The sequence below is a fragment of the Ascaphus truei genome, chromosome 8 (genome assembly GCF_040206685.1).
Source record: "Ascaphus truei isolate aAscTru1 chromosome 8, aAscTru1.hap1, whole genome shotgun sequence".
NCBI lineage: Eukaryota > Metazoa > Chordata > Amphibia > Anura > Ascaphidae > Ascaphus > Ascaphus truei.
Window position 1 is genome coordinate 35116011 of NC_134490.1, and position 12264 is coordinate 35128274.

At 53.1% G+C, this 12264-nt stretch overlaps 1 protein-coding gene across 1 annotated transcript; it reads left to right on the plus strand.

The window, feature by feature from the left end:
* The first annotated feature begins 377 nt into the window (after nt 1-377).
* KDM4B (lysine demethylase 4B) lies at nt 378-11550 on the plus strand. Its single transcript, XM_075611397.1, has 5 exons — nt 378-581; nt 4810-4986; nt 5409-5584; nt 11007-11121; nt 11353-11550. Exons 2-5 carry the CDS (start codon nt 4846-4848, stop codon nt 11548-11550), a joined length of 630 nt encoding a protein of 209 aa, XP_075467512.1. The 5' UTR covers nt 378-581; nt 4810-4845.
* The last annotated feature ends 714 nt before the right edge of the window (nt 11551-12264 follow it).

Here is a 12264-nt window from a genome sequence, read left to right on the forward strand (position 1 = left end):
TCAGCGTTCAATCTTTGGGGGGTGGGGAATCTTGCAGATGTGCTCAACCTCACGTACCCACTTCCGTTCAACCAACCCTCAGCATGGGAGGAGCGGTCTGAGACTGACAGGATCTGCGACCAATCATGGCTGCTGGCTGCGTTACTAGGGCTCCATAGCCAATGAACGCTTAGCTCTTTAATGATGGATTTGACCGTTTTGAAAAAGGTATCCGTGACCTGTCAATCATGATGACTCGATCGCTGATTGGTGAGAGTCCACGCCACGGCAATCGTCCCAACCTTGCGTCACAGATTATCGACGAATCAAACCCGGCGCTTGAGTTAAGAGGCGGGCGCGTGTGGTCTGCAGCCAGTAGCAACGTGCTACATTGTTGAGCACTAGATAGAAGGCGGGGTTTGGAGATGGCCGTTCTTCCTACCTCTGTCCAATCGTGGCGCGGCTCTGTGCGTGCCGGCAGTCTCACCGGCTAATCAGCGCGTCGGAGGGGTGGGCTGCGGGGATTGTGTCGGGAGCTGCGGCCTGTCAGAGGAGGAAGCAAACACGGGCCGAGGAGAGCGGCGGGTCCGGGCCTAGGGCGGGTAAGGAGCGGAGCACGGAGACACCGGAGGGGGGAGAGAGATACATTTACATCATAATCTTCCCAGGAGGTGATGTTATTATATCACCCCCCCCCCCCGAGGAGAGGGGTTATTAGTGTGTGTGTATATATACATACACACACACACACACACACACACACACACACACACACACACACACACACTCTTTTCATATATTCCTAGGATGAGCCGGTCTTGGCACAAATTTCGAATCCGTAAATGTGCCCACCCTCAATATGCATTTGTGCAGTGTATATATTAATGTATGTTCTCCTGTGTGTACATATAAACGGTGTATGTATGTATATATACACATACACGCCACTACAAAGAAATGCTAAATGGTAGTGCACATATGATAGTTGGACAATAAATGTGTGTGTGTAATATATATGTATGTATGTATGTATGTATATATATATATATATATATATATATATATATATATATATGTATATATATGTATATATATGTGTGTGTCTTTGTCTCTCATATCCATGTTCATAGTGCTTCACAGAAGTAATTCATGTGTCATAATATATATATATATATATATACTTTTCCTAATGTTAATTTTATTATGACAAGCCCTGTATATTTTGTATACGTGTGTATGTGCAGGATGTGGCTCTGATAATGGGGTATATTGTCTATGGTTGTATAGGGTTTGTGTGTACTGGAACACAATCTGCATACAATTCGAGCCGTGTGAATCTGTCTATGGATATTTATGTTTACAGTATATGTGCTGTTTCCTAAGGGGTGTTGCTGTGTCAGCTCACTGGGCCACGTGGTTTCACGATAATAATTCAGGTTAAAACTACCAACTGTATCAAAAAGATCTGCCTTCTGTTACAGATCTCTCTATATTACCTGTCCGTACTGTTCTCTCTTGCCACTTTTATTATAGTTCTGGGTCAGAGATTCATTGTCCATAAAAATAAGCATAGTGTTTTTAGATGCAGGTTTGTGAGAAAACTTACTCCTGTTTACTAGTTGTACAGAAAGTGAAGAATAAATGAAATACAGAGGAAGTCATTCTTTTTAATGTTGGTGTGTCTGAGGAAACAACAAAGACCCCTTATCAATTTAAAATCCTTTCTCTGGGAGGAATATGCAGTTAGCAAGTACATTAGAGACGGTTCAGACAGATGTGGCTTTATACAGGGTACGCGGGTATAGACGGGGTGAACAGACATTGCAGGCTCTGAGTGGTTAACGAGCGAGTGATCTGATTTGGGGATAGGAGGTAATTGGTTTGCTCTTTCCAGTGAAACCTTTTCAGACAGCTGAAAAAGATGTATAATGCAAAATAACCTGCAACATTAATGCTCCCAGCAGATCTATATATCTGCATGCCGGCAATGTGTGGGAGTTAATGAGTTATTGAAACTGTGCCTATTTTACCAAGCAGACGCAGCACGTTGTTAATATTATACTCGTATTCTCTGCATTTCACAAATTAACTTCTTTAATGTGTGGTTGAAACCGATCCCAGCTTCACACTGCAGAGTCAGTATAACCAGCCACTGATGAGACCCAAAAGGTCAAAGTCGCTGTCTGTGAGTAGGGTTACTGGCTATGCACGTCTCTAACCCAGGCTGTGCTGATAAGCTGTGTAATACCACAGGCATATTCTTATAGGGGTTGTCCATGTTTAAAAGGGATAAGAAGCATTGTGTCCTTATTTGCATGTCATTACCCAGAATCCCTGATTTCAGTGGAAGCATTGTATGCTAGTGGACAATGGGAAAGGCAGGGTTGCAGATCTGTCTGAGACAAGCGACTGTGCTCTCAAGTGGTATTTTTATTTGCTGGGTACCAATTAGCAACAAGTTCCTCTTATTTATAAAGCGGAAGTTCTTTGAGGTGTCAGGTTGTGGTTTGTGGTTTAGTAACTACTTCTGCTAGGTAACTCGGTGTGTGAAGCCTTTGGGTCAGATTCTTTTTATTCCATTGCTTCTGATGAGGTCAGGTTGAACAGTGTGTGGTGATTAAACTGGGTCATGTATCCTTGACCAGACCATCAGTAGTGACCGAGACCTGCATTTACGAAGCGTTACTTAATCCTTTTCCAGTTGAAGGCTTAGTCTGTAAACTTGGAATACATCCATATGCAGGAGTTGGGGCAATAGATGATGTGGTTAGGAGAGGAATTTTAACCTGAAATACCCCATCAAGTGCCCCAGATACACATGAACAGGGCAGGTTCTGTAGACAATCCAGCCATATTTGGTGAAGTCCACGTACACCTAATTTTCTGCAGGGTGAAACTTGTAGTGTGGGAGAGACCACTGTATTACAGGAAGTGACGATATTCGTGAGCCCTCTTATGACCATGAGTTTCTTGCTGTATGACCTCACTGCTTTCTCCATTAGTTTAGGAATGAGATGGCATGTGAATGGTGCATCTTTCTCACCATACAAAGTAATGGGTTGTAGCAAGACCGGCTCACCCTTAAAATTGCTTATTTAGATGCTGCGAAAACTAAAAGTTGCCCTTTTATGGAATAAATGCTTCTTGAGCTGTACAGACCCTCCATGGCCGTGAACAGGCTCAGTAAATCACACACAGGATGTAAAAAAGAGACTTGTGAGGTCTGCAAATCGTGTCTTATTGCTTTTGTAAAATACTCATGTGGCCTGATTAACCCCTTCTGAGCCATATAGGGCTGGGAAGCAGTGAAAAGCTATATATAGTTATGCACAGCAATGTGTGAATAAAAGGTTGAGTGACTGAAGATGTGGTAACCCATATAGTATGAAGCCCCTGTATATGTTTATCACCCCCCCCTCCCAATCTGTATGAACATCAGTGGTATCAGACTGGTTGAAGCTTCACTCTGCAGTGTGACTCGCTTCTCCTCACTCCTCCCTCGCTCTCCTCCTTTTCCTCGCACTCCCTCTTTATCTCCCCTTCTTTCGCTCTCTTTGACGTCCTGGGTGTATTGTTCCTCTAACGCTGCTCCTGTCACTTTTGGTTTCAGTTTCACTGTTGCAGATACCAATAAGGATTAGCTGCACGCTAACACTTTACTGTGATCCCTGTGTGGTTATGTCATTGACGTGTGACTGTAACCCCCTAGGTGCGTGGCCCCCGGATGCGTGCTCCTGTCACTTGCGTGTGATCCCTGTGTGTGCGTGTTCCTGTCACTTGCGTGTGATCCCTGTGTGTGCGTGTTCCCATCACTAGTGTGTGATCCCTGTTTGTGCGTGTTCCCATCACTAGTGTGTGATCCCTGTGTGTGTGCGTGTTCCTGTCACTGGCGCGTAACTCCCAGATGCGTACCTCGTGTCACTGGTGCGTGTTCCTGTCACTGACGTGTGATTCCTGTGTGTGCGTGTTCCTGTCACTGTCGCGTAACTCCCAGATGCGTTCTCCTGTCACTGGCGTGTGATCCCTGTGTGTGCGTGTTTCCGTCACTGGCGTGTGACCCCTGTGTGTGCGTGTTCCCGTCACTGGCGTGTGGCCCCTGTGTGTGCGTGTTCCCGTCACTGGCGTGTGGCCCCTGTGTGTGCGTGTTCCCGTCACTGGCGTGTGGCCCCTGTGTGTGCGTGTTCCCGTCACTGGCGTGTGACCCCTGTGTGTGCGTGTTCCCGTCACTGGCGAGTGACCCCTGTGTGTGCGTGTTCCCGTCACTGGCGTGTGACCCCTGTGTGTGCGTGTTCCCGTCACTGGCGTGTGACCCCTGTGTGTGCGTGTTCCCGTCACTGGCGTGTGACCCCTGTGTGTGCGTGCTCCTGTCACTGGCGTTTGATCCCTGTGTGTGGGTTCCTGTCACTGGTGCACAACTGTAATTTACAGGTTTTAAAGATCCAGGGAGTCCGGCGGATCTAATAGCGCTGCTCGTAGCTCTAGTGAACCCCCTGGGTTTTAAAAATTTTTTTTATTGTAGTTTCTTGCACCAAACTACAAGTATGGCCATTGTTGTCACCAATAGTAGTGAGAGTATTTTTGTTTGGGTGATTCATGGGTAATTTAGTGGTGACCGGGGTCCATGCTGCTGTATTGATGTAATTAAAGTTATTCATGTTATGATGCTTTGGTGATGTAATGTGTGTGGGGTTTCGGCAGGTGCGTGTCGTGCTGTGGAGGTGACACAATACAGTGATGCTCTGAGGCTCTTCATACACCCCGCACTGTGTGCCTGTGGGTGGGGAGGTGTAGTGCTGCAGTAAAGCTCCCTGCTGCTCTCCCCTTCTGCAGATTCCTTCTCGGGTGAGGCGGTGACCGGCACACATCATGGGGTCGGAGGCCTATCCCCCGCTGAATCCCAGCTGTAAGATCATGACTTTCCGACCCACCATGGAGGAATTCCAGGACTTCGGGAAGTACATAGTGTACATCGAGTCTCAGGGAGCGCACCGTGCCGGCCTCGCCAAGGTGAGGCACTCGCACCCCCGCAAATCTATATATTATGACACTGGATTCTGCTATAGGACTCAGATGTCACTTATATGGCGTGTGTGGTAAAACTTTATTATATATGCTACGGTTTGAAATTCTCTCCAGGTGCATTCGCGTGCTATCTATGTAGCGGCTTTTATGCATGCCGGTCACTCGCCGGCTGGGCTTTTTGTCTCACCGTTCGCTCTAGCTCGCCCTGTCTCACCAACCATGCTCGCTCTCGCCCGCCGTCCTCGTCTCGCCCCATCTCGGTCGCCCACCTCTCGTCTCTCGCCAGCCGCGCCTGGCACACATAGCCCGTGGCGCCTCTCGCCCTCTGCTGCCCTGAGACCCCTCCTCTTTCCTCAATGTGTGTGTGTGTCAGTCAGTCACTGGATGCTAACTCTGTCCCCTTGCAGGTTATTCCTCCCAAGGAGTGGCGTCCCCGCGGCAGGTATGATGACCTGGATGAGATGGTGATTCCATCCCCCATTCAGCAGGTGGTGACCGGTCAGTCTGGCCTCTTCACTCAGTACAACATTCAGAAGAAACCCATGACTGTGGGAGCGTACCGGAGGCTGGCAAACAGCGACAAGTGAGTAAGATGTGGGGTCAGGGTGTGTTGGTTGGGACTTGTGAAAGTGATGGTGGTGGACAAGGGTATGTGTGGTAGGAGAGGCTGTGTAAGGGTTTGGATTGTGTGCGAGTATGGATGTAGGGCGGGGGTTGGTGTGTAAAAGGTGGTGGCCAGACAGGTGGCGGTATAACAGGATGAAGGGGTAACAGTATATCGAAATGTTGATTTGTTCAATAAAACAATATTTAAATTCATGCAAGACTGGTGTGCCTTTCTCTTTTGGCAAAGTGTACAGTATTTGTCAGCAGCAGTAGCTGTTTTGTATGAGCGGCCAGCAGTGAGCATCCTACCCATGTGTCTGTGGGAGGTGGCGACACTCAGGGCCCCCTGTGTCTGTGGGAAGTGGCGACGCGCAGGGCCCCCTGTGTCTGTGGGAAGTGGCGACGCGCAGGGCCCCCTGTGTCTGTGGGAAGTGGCGACGCGCAGGGCCCCCTGTGTCTGTGGGAAGTGGCGACGCGCAGGGCCCCCTGTGTCTGTGGGAAGTGGCGACGCGCAGGGCCCCCTGTGTCTGTGGGAAGTGGCGACGCGCAGGGCCCCCTGTGTCTGTGGGTGTGGGAATGAGTGGGGTGCGACACCTGGATCTCAAGGGGTCTGTGGGAAGTGGAAATGCCGTGCACTGGGCCCCCGTGTGCAGGAACCTCTAGGCATCGTGTGTGTGGGTGCACTTGCCTGCCTGTGAACACCCGGACCCAGTGTGTGTGTGTGCGGGGACCAACTGGGTGTGTGCGCTTGCAAATGCCTTGGCCCGTGTGTGTGTGCGTGCCTGCGTGCGTGCGTGCGCGCATGTGTGTATGGGAACATCTGGGCCGTGTGTGTGCGCGCGCACATTGGAACCAATGCGCGCGCACACTGTGTGTGTTCCACCTGTGTCCTGTGTCCCGTGCTGCCTGTGCGTGGGAACCATCGGTTTGGAACCACCTGGGTCGTGTGTGTGTGTGTGTGTGTGGGAATGTCTGGGCCTTGAGTGTGTGTGTGCGCGCACGTTGGAACCACCTGGGTCGTGTGTGGGTCGTGTGTGTGCGCGCTCGTTAGAACCACCTGTGTCCCGTGTAGGTGCGCGCGCAAACCCCCTGGGCCCTGTGTGTGCATGGGATCGTCTGGGCCATGTGTGTGTTGGAACACCTGAGCCCCGGGCTTGCTTGGGAACTCCTGGGACCCATGTGTGCGTGTGCAAGAGAGTGAACGCCTGGGACCCGTGTGTGCGCTTGCAAATTCCTTGGCCCCGTGTGCGTGCATGCATGGGCCGTTTGTTTGTGCGTGCGCACGTTGGAACCACCTGGGGCGTGTGTATGTGCATGCATGGGGATGTCTTGTGTATGTGTGTACGCACGTACGTTAGACCCACCTGGATCCCTTATGTGTGCGTGCGAACCACCTGTGGCGTGTGTATGTGCATGCATGGGCATGTCTTGGTCTTGGCCTTGTGTATGTGTGTACGCACGTACGTTAGAACCACCTGAATCCCTTATGTGTGCATGCGTGAACCACCTGAATCCCATGTGCGCGCGAACCACCTGTGTGTGTGTGTGTGTGCGCGCGCGTGTGGGAACCACCTGGGTCCCGTTTATGTGTGTGCGCGCGCGCCAAAACGCCTGGGCCCTGTGTGTGTGCTAGGGAATGTCTGGGCCCTGTGTGTGTGCTTGGGAATGTCTGGGCCATGTGTGTTGGAACACCTGATCCCCGGGTACGCGTGGGAACTCCTGGGACCCGTGCACACACATGTAGGAACGCCTGGGCCCCGTGTGTGTGTGAGAGAGTGAACGCCTGGGCCCCGTGTGTGTGCACGTCTGGGCCGAGTGTGTGCACGTCTGGGCCGAGTGTGTGCGCGAGCTTCAAATGCCTCGGCCCCGTGTGCGTGCATGCATGGGAACGTCTGGGCTGGGCAGAATAAATGAGTACTTCAGTATTAGGTGATATCTTTTTTTTGGACTAACAATTTGTGTCATAGGACAAGCTTTCAAGAGTTCTCCTCTCTTCCTCAGGTCAGCAATACTGATATACACAGGAATCTATGGCTAAAACAGTGCGTTATATCTATATATGTATATATCTCAAAAACGAATAGATGATACCGTTCTGTGGCTAACGAAATGCTTCTATTTGTGTGAGCTTTCGAGATTCACTGATCTCTTCTTCCAGTGATGTTACATGGATAAAGCAAGCAAGGGTTTTACTTAAAAACAGTTTACCTAGGAATATATCTGTGAATGAAGCCTACCCCTCCCCCCTGTGCAGTATGCGATTTATGACTTGAGGTGTTAAATAGTCCCTGAATGTTAGTGATGTGTGAGTGTGTATGTATATATAAATTTATAAAGAGCACACAGTGTATACATCGCTTTACAAAAGGTGTGTGGGAGTGTATGTCAATGGTTGTGTTATCTGGTTTCAGTCACAGATATATTCCTAGGTAAACTGTTTTTAAGTAAAACCCTTGCTTGCTTTATCCATGTAACATCACTGGAAGAAGAGATCAGTGTATCTCGAAAGCTCGCACAAATAAAAGCATTTCGTTAGCCACAGAACGGTATCATCTATTTATTTTTTGATTATTTATATATATATATATATATATAGTGTTCGACAAACCTATACATTTGCTCGCCCCGGGTGAGTGGATTTAACCCCCGGCCGAGTAAATATTGGCCCAAGCAGCACACGTTTGGTACTAGGTGGCGAGTAGATTTTTTGGTGATTTGTCAACCACTGTGTATGTGTATATATATATATACATTCATTCATTCATTCATTCATACATACATACATACATACATACACACACACACACATATACATACATACACACACATATACATACATACACATATACATATGCCTGGGGGTGTGTGTGTATGGGAACGTCTGGGCCGAGTGTGTGTGCGCTTGCGAATGTCTTGGCCCCGTGTGCACGTGCGTGCAGGGGAACATCTGCTGTGAGTGCGTGTGCATTGGAACCACTGGGGCCCCGTGCTTGCGTGTCCGTGGGAACCACTGGGGCCCCGTGCTTGCGTGTCCGTGGGAACCACTGGGGCCCCGTGCTTGCGTGTCCGTGGGAACCACTGGGGTCCCGTGCTTGCGTGTCCGTGGGAACCACTGGGGCCCCGTGCTTGCGTGTCCGTGGGAACCACTGGGGCCCCGTGCTTGCGTGTCCGTGGGAACCACTGGGGCCCCGTGCTTGCGTGTCCGTGGGAGCCACTGGGGCCCCGTGCTTGCGTGTCCGTGGGAACCACTGGGGCCCCGTGCTTGCGTGTCCGTGGGAACCACTGGGGCCCCGTGCTTGCGTGTCCGTGGGAACCACTGGGGCCCCGTGCTTGCGTGTCTGTGGGAACCACTGGGGCCCCGTGCTTGCGTGTCCGTGGGAACCACTGGGGCCCCGTGCTTGCGTGTCTGTGGGAACCACTGGGGTCCCGTGCTTGCGTGTCCGTGGGAACCACTGGGGTCCCGTGCTTGCGTGTCCGTGGGAGCCACTGGGGTCCCGTGCTTGTGTGTCTGTGGGAACCACTGGGGCCCCGTGCTTGCGTGTCCGTGGGAACCACTGGGGCCCCGTGCTTGCGTGTCCGTGGGAACCACTGGGGCCCCGTGCTTGCGTGTCCGTGGGAAACACTGGGGCCCCCTGCTTGCGTGTCTGTGGGAACCACTGGGGCCCCGTGCTTGCGTGTCCGTGGGAACCACTGGGGCCCCGTGCTTGCGTGTCTGTGGGAACCACTGGGGTCCCGTGCTTGCGTGTCCGTGGGAGCCACTGGGGTCCCGTGCTTGCGTGTCTGTGGGAACCACTGGGGCCCCGTGCTTGCGTGTCCGTGGGAACCACTGGGGTCCCGTGCTTGCGTGTCCGTGGGAACCACTGGGGCCCCGTGCTTGCGTGTCCGTGGGAGCCACTGGGGTCCCGTGCTTGCGTGTCCGTGGGAACCACTGGGGCCCCGTGCTTGCGTGTCTGTGGGAACCACTGGGGCCCCGTGCTTGCGTGTCTGTGGGAACCACTGGGGCCCCCGTGCTGGGTGTGCGTGGGAACCACTGGGGTCCCGTGCTTGCGTGTCCGTGGGAACCACTGGGGCCCCGTGCTTGCGTGTCCGTGGGAACCACTGGGGCCCCGTGCTTGCGTGTCTGTGGGAACCACTGGGGCCCCGTGCTTGCGTGTCTGTGGGAACCACTGGGGCCCCCGTGCTGGGTGTGCGTGGGAACCACTGGGGCCCCCGTGCTGGGTGTGCGTGGGAACCACTGGGGCCCCGTGCTGGGTGTGCGTGGGAACCACTGGGGCCCCGTGCTGGGTGTGCGTGGGAACTACCGAGGTTCTGTGCTTGCGTGTGCGTGAGAACCACGTGGGCCCCGTGCTGGGTGTGCGTGGGAACTACCGAGGTTCTGTGCTTGCGTGTGCGTGAGAACCACGTGGGCCCCGTGTGTGTATGGGAACGTCTGGGCCATGTGTGTGTTGGAACACCTGAGCCCCGGGCACGAGTTTAAACTCCTGGGACCCGTGTATACGCACACACACACACACACACACACACACACACACACACACACACACACACACACACACACACATGTAGGAACGCCTGGGCTCTGCGTGTGCGAGAGTATGTGTATATAAATGCCTGGGCCGAGTTTGTGTGCGCGCTTGCAAAATGCCTCTGCCCCGTGTGTGTGTGCGCACGTGCGTGGGAACGTCTGGATCATGTGTGCGCACATTGGAACCACCTGGGTCCCGTGCGTGTGTGTGGGAACCACATGGGTCCCGTGCGTGTGTAAATGCCTGGGTACTGTGTGCGTGCGTGCATGGGAATGTCTGGGCCGTGTGTGTGCGTGTGCGAACCACCTGTGTTCCGCGGGTGTGTGCGTGCGGAAACCACCAGGATCCCGTGTGTGTGTGCGCGTGCACACGCCAGGGAGCGCTGTGTGTGTTTGTGTATGAACCACTTATGTCCGTGTGTGTCTGTGTGCGTGCACGGGAACCACCTGGGTCCTGTGTGTTTGGGAACCACTTAGGTCCTGTGTGTGTGTGTGTATATACACGTGTCCCGTATGTGTGCGGGAACCACCTTGGTCCTGTGTGTGTCTGTGATGGGGCCCCGTCGTGTGTGGGAACGCCTGGGCCGTGTGTGTGTGTGTGTGTGTGTGTGTGTGTGTGTGTGTGTGTGAACGCCTGGGCTCCGTGTGTGTATGAGCGTGTGTGGTAATGCCTGGGCCGTGTGCGTGTGTACCTGTGTGTGTGCGTGCGAACCACATGGGTCGTGTGTGTGTGCGCACGCGCGTCAGGGAACGCGTGGGGGGTGTGTGTCACGGGCCTCGTGAGTGGGCGCGCTAGCGGCGAATACCTGGGCCCCGTGTGTTCGGGACACCTAGGCCTTTGTGTGTGACACGTCTGTCTTGTGTGCCACCGCAGATACTGCACCCCGCGGCACCAGGACTTCGATGATTTGGAGCGTAAATATTGGAAGAATCTGACCTTTATGTCCCCCATATATGGAGCTGATATAAGCGGATCCCTCTACGACAGCGTGAGTCCCCTTTAACCTCCGATACACACACACACTCGACTCCCCCACACCCCCCAGTTCTACACCTCCCTCCCATTCTGTCCCTCTCCCTCAACTCTTTGTGAGACTACCCTTCCCAACCCCAATTGTCATGCTCTCCCCTTTTACTCCATTAGGCCCACCCCCATTCTTTCAGCCTAATAGGACCCCACTCCCTCCACCTCGTGTGATGCCCCCTTCCTTCCATTGCAGCATGTGAACCTGTGGAACATTGCTGGGTTGAACACCCTGTTGGACATGGTGGAACACGAGTGTGGGACAATCATTGAGGGCGTGAACACCCCGTACCTCTACTTCGGGATGTGGAAGACGACCTTCGCCTGGCACACTGAGGACATGGACCTTTACAGTATCAACTACCTGCACTTTGGGGAGCCCAAGTCCTGGTAAGGGCTGCTTGCTGGTGGGGGGGTAAGGGCTGCTTGCTGGTGGGGGGGTAAGGGCTGCTTGCTGGTGGGGGGGTAGGGGAGTGCACGTGAGGCTGGCTTGGGGGTGGCATGGAGCTCACGTTGGGTATGTCTTATCTGGCACAGCGATGTGCCATTGTGTGTCAGTTTGGCATGGGTTGGTATATAACTTACACATGGGACATGTTCCTTCTGATACAGAGCAGGATGGGGAGTGCAACCTGTCTGGGAATACAAGTATTGTATACACCAGCGGTGCGCAAAGTGGGGGGCGCGACCCCCAGGGGGGGCGGGAGATTGTGCTGGGGGGGCGCGGGCAGTTGCAGAGGCCCCGCGCTCTTCCCCCAGGCATTTAAATTAAATGCCGGGGGATCGCGTGAGGCCCCTGCAACTGTTTACTTACCGGGATTCAGCCGTCTGTGTTGCGTCGCCATGGCAACGCGGCGTCAATAGACGCCGTGGCACCATGTGACTTGACGCTGCGTGGGCGTGTGACGTCATCTGACGCGAATGAAGGTAGGCAGGGGGGCGCGAGAGCCGGGGGCAGAGTGACAAGGGGGCGCAGCACAAAAAGTTTGCGCTCCCCTGGTATACACCATCCTTCTGGCTGTGGGATTCAGGTAGCTGCAGTTTACTCGGATTCCACCAGGAGGAGCAATGGCAGATTATTGGAGCTGTGAGGAGTAGACAGAACTGT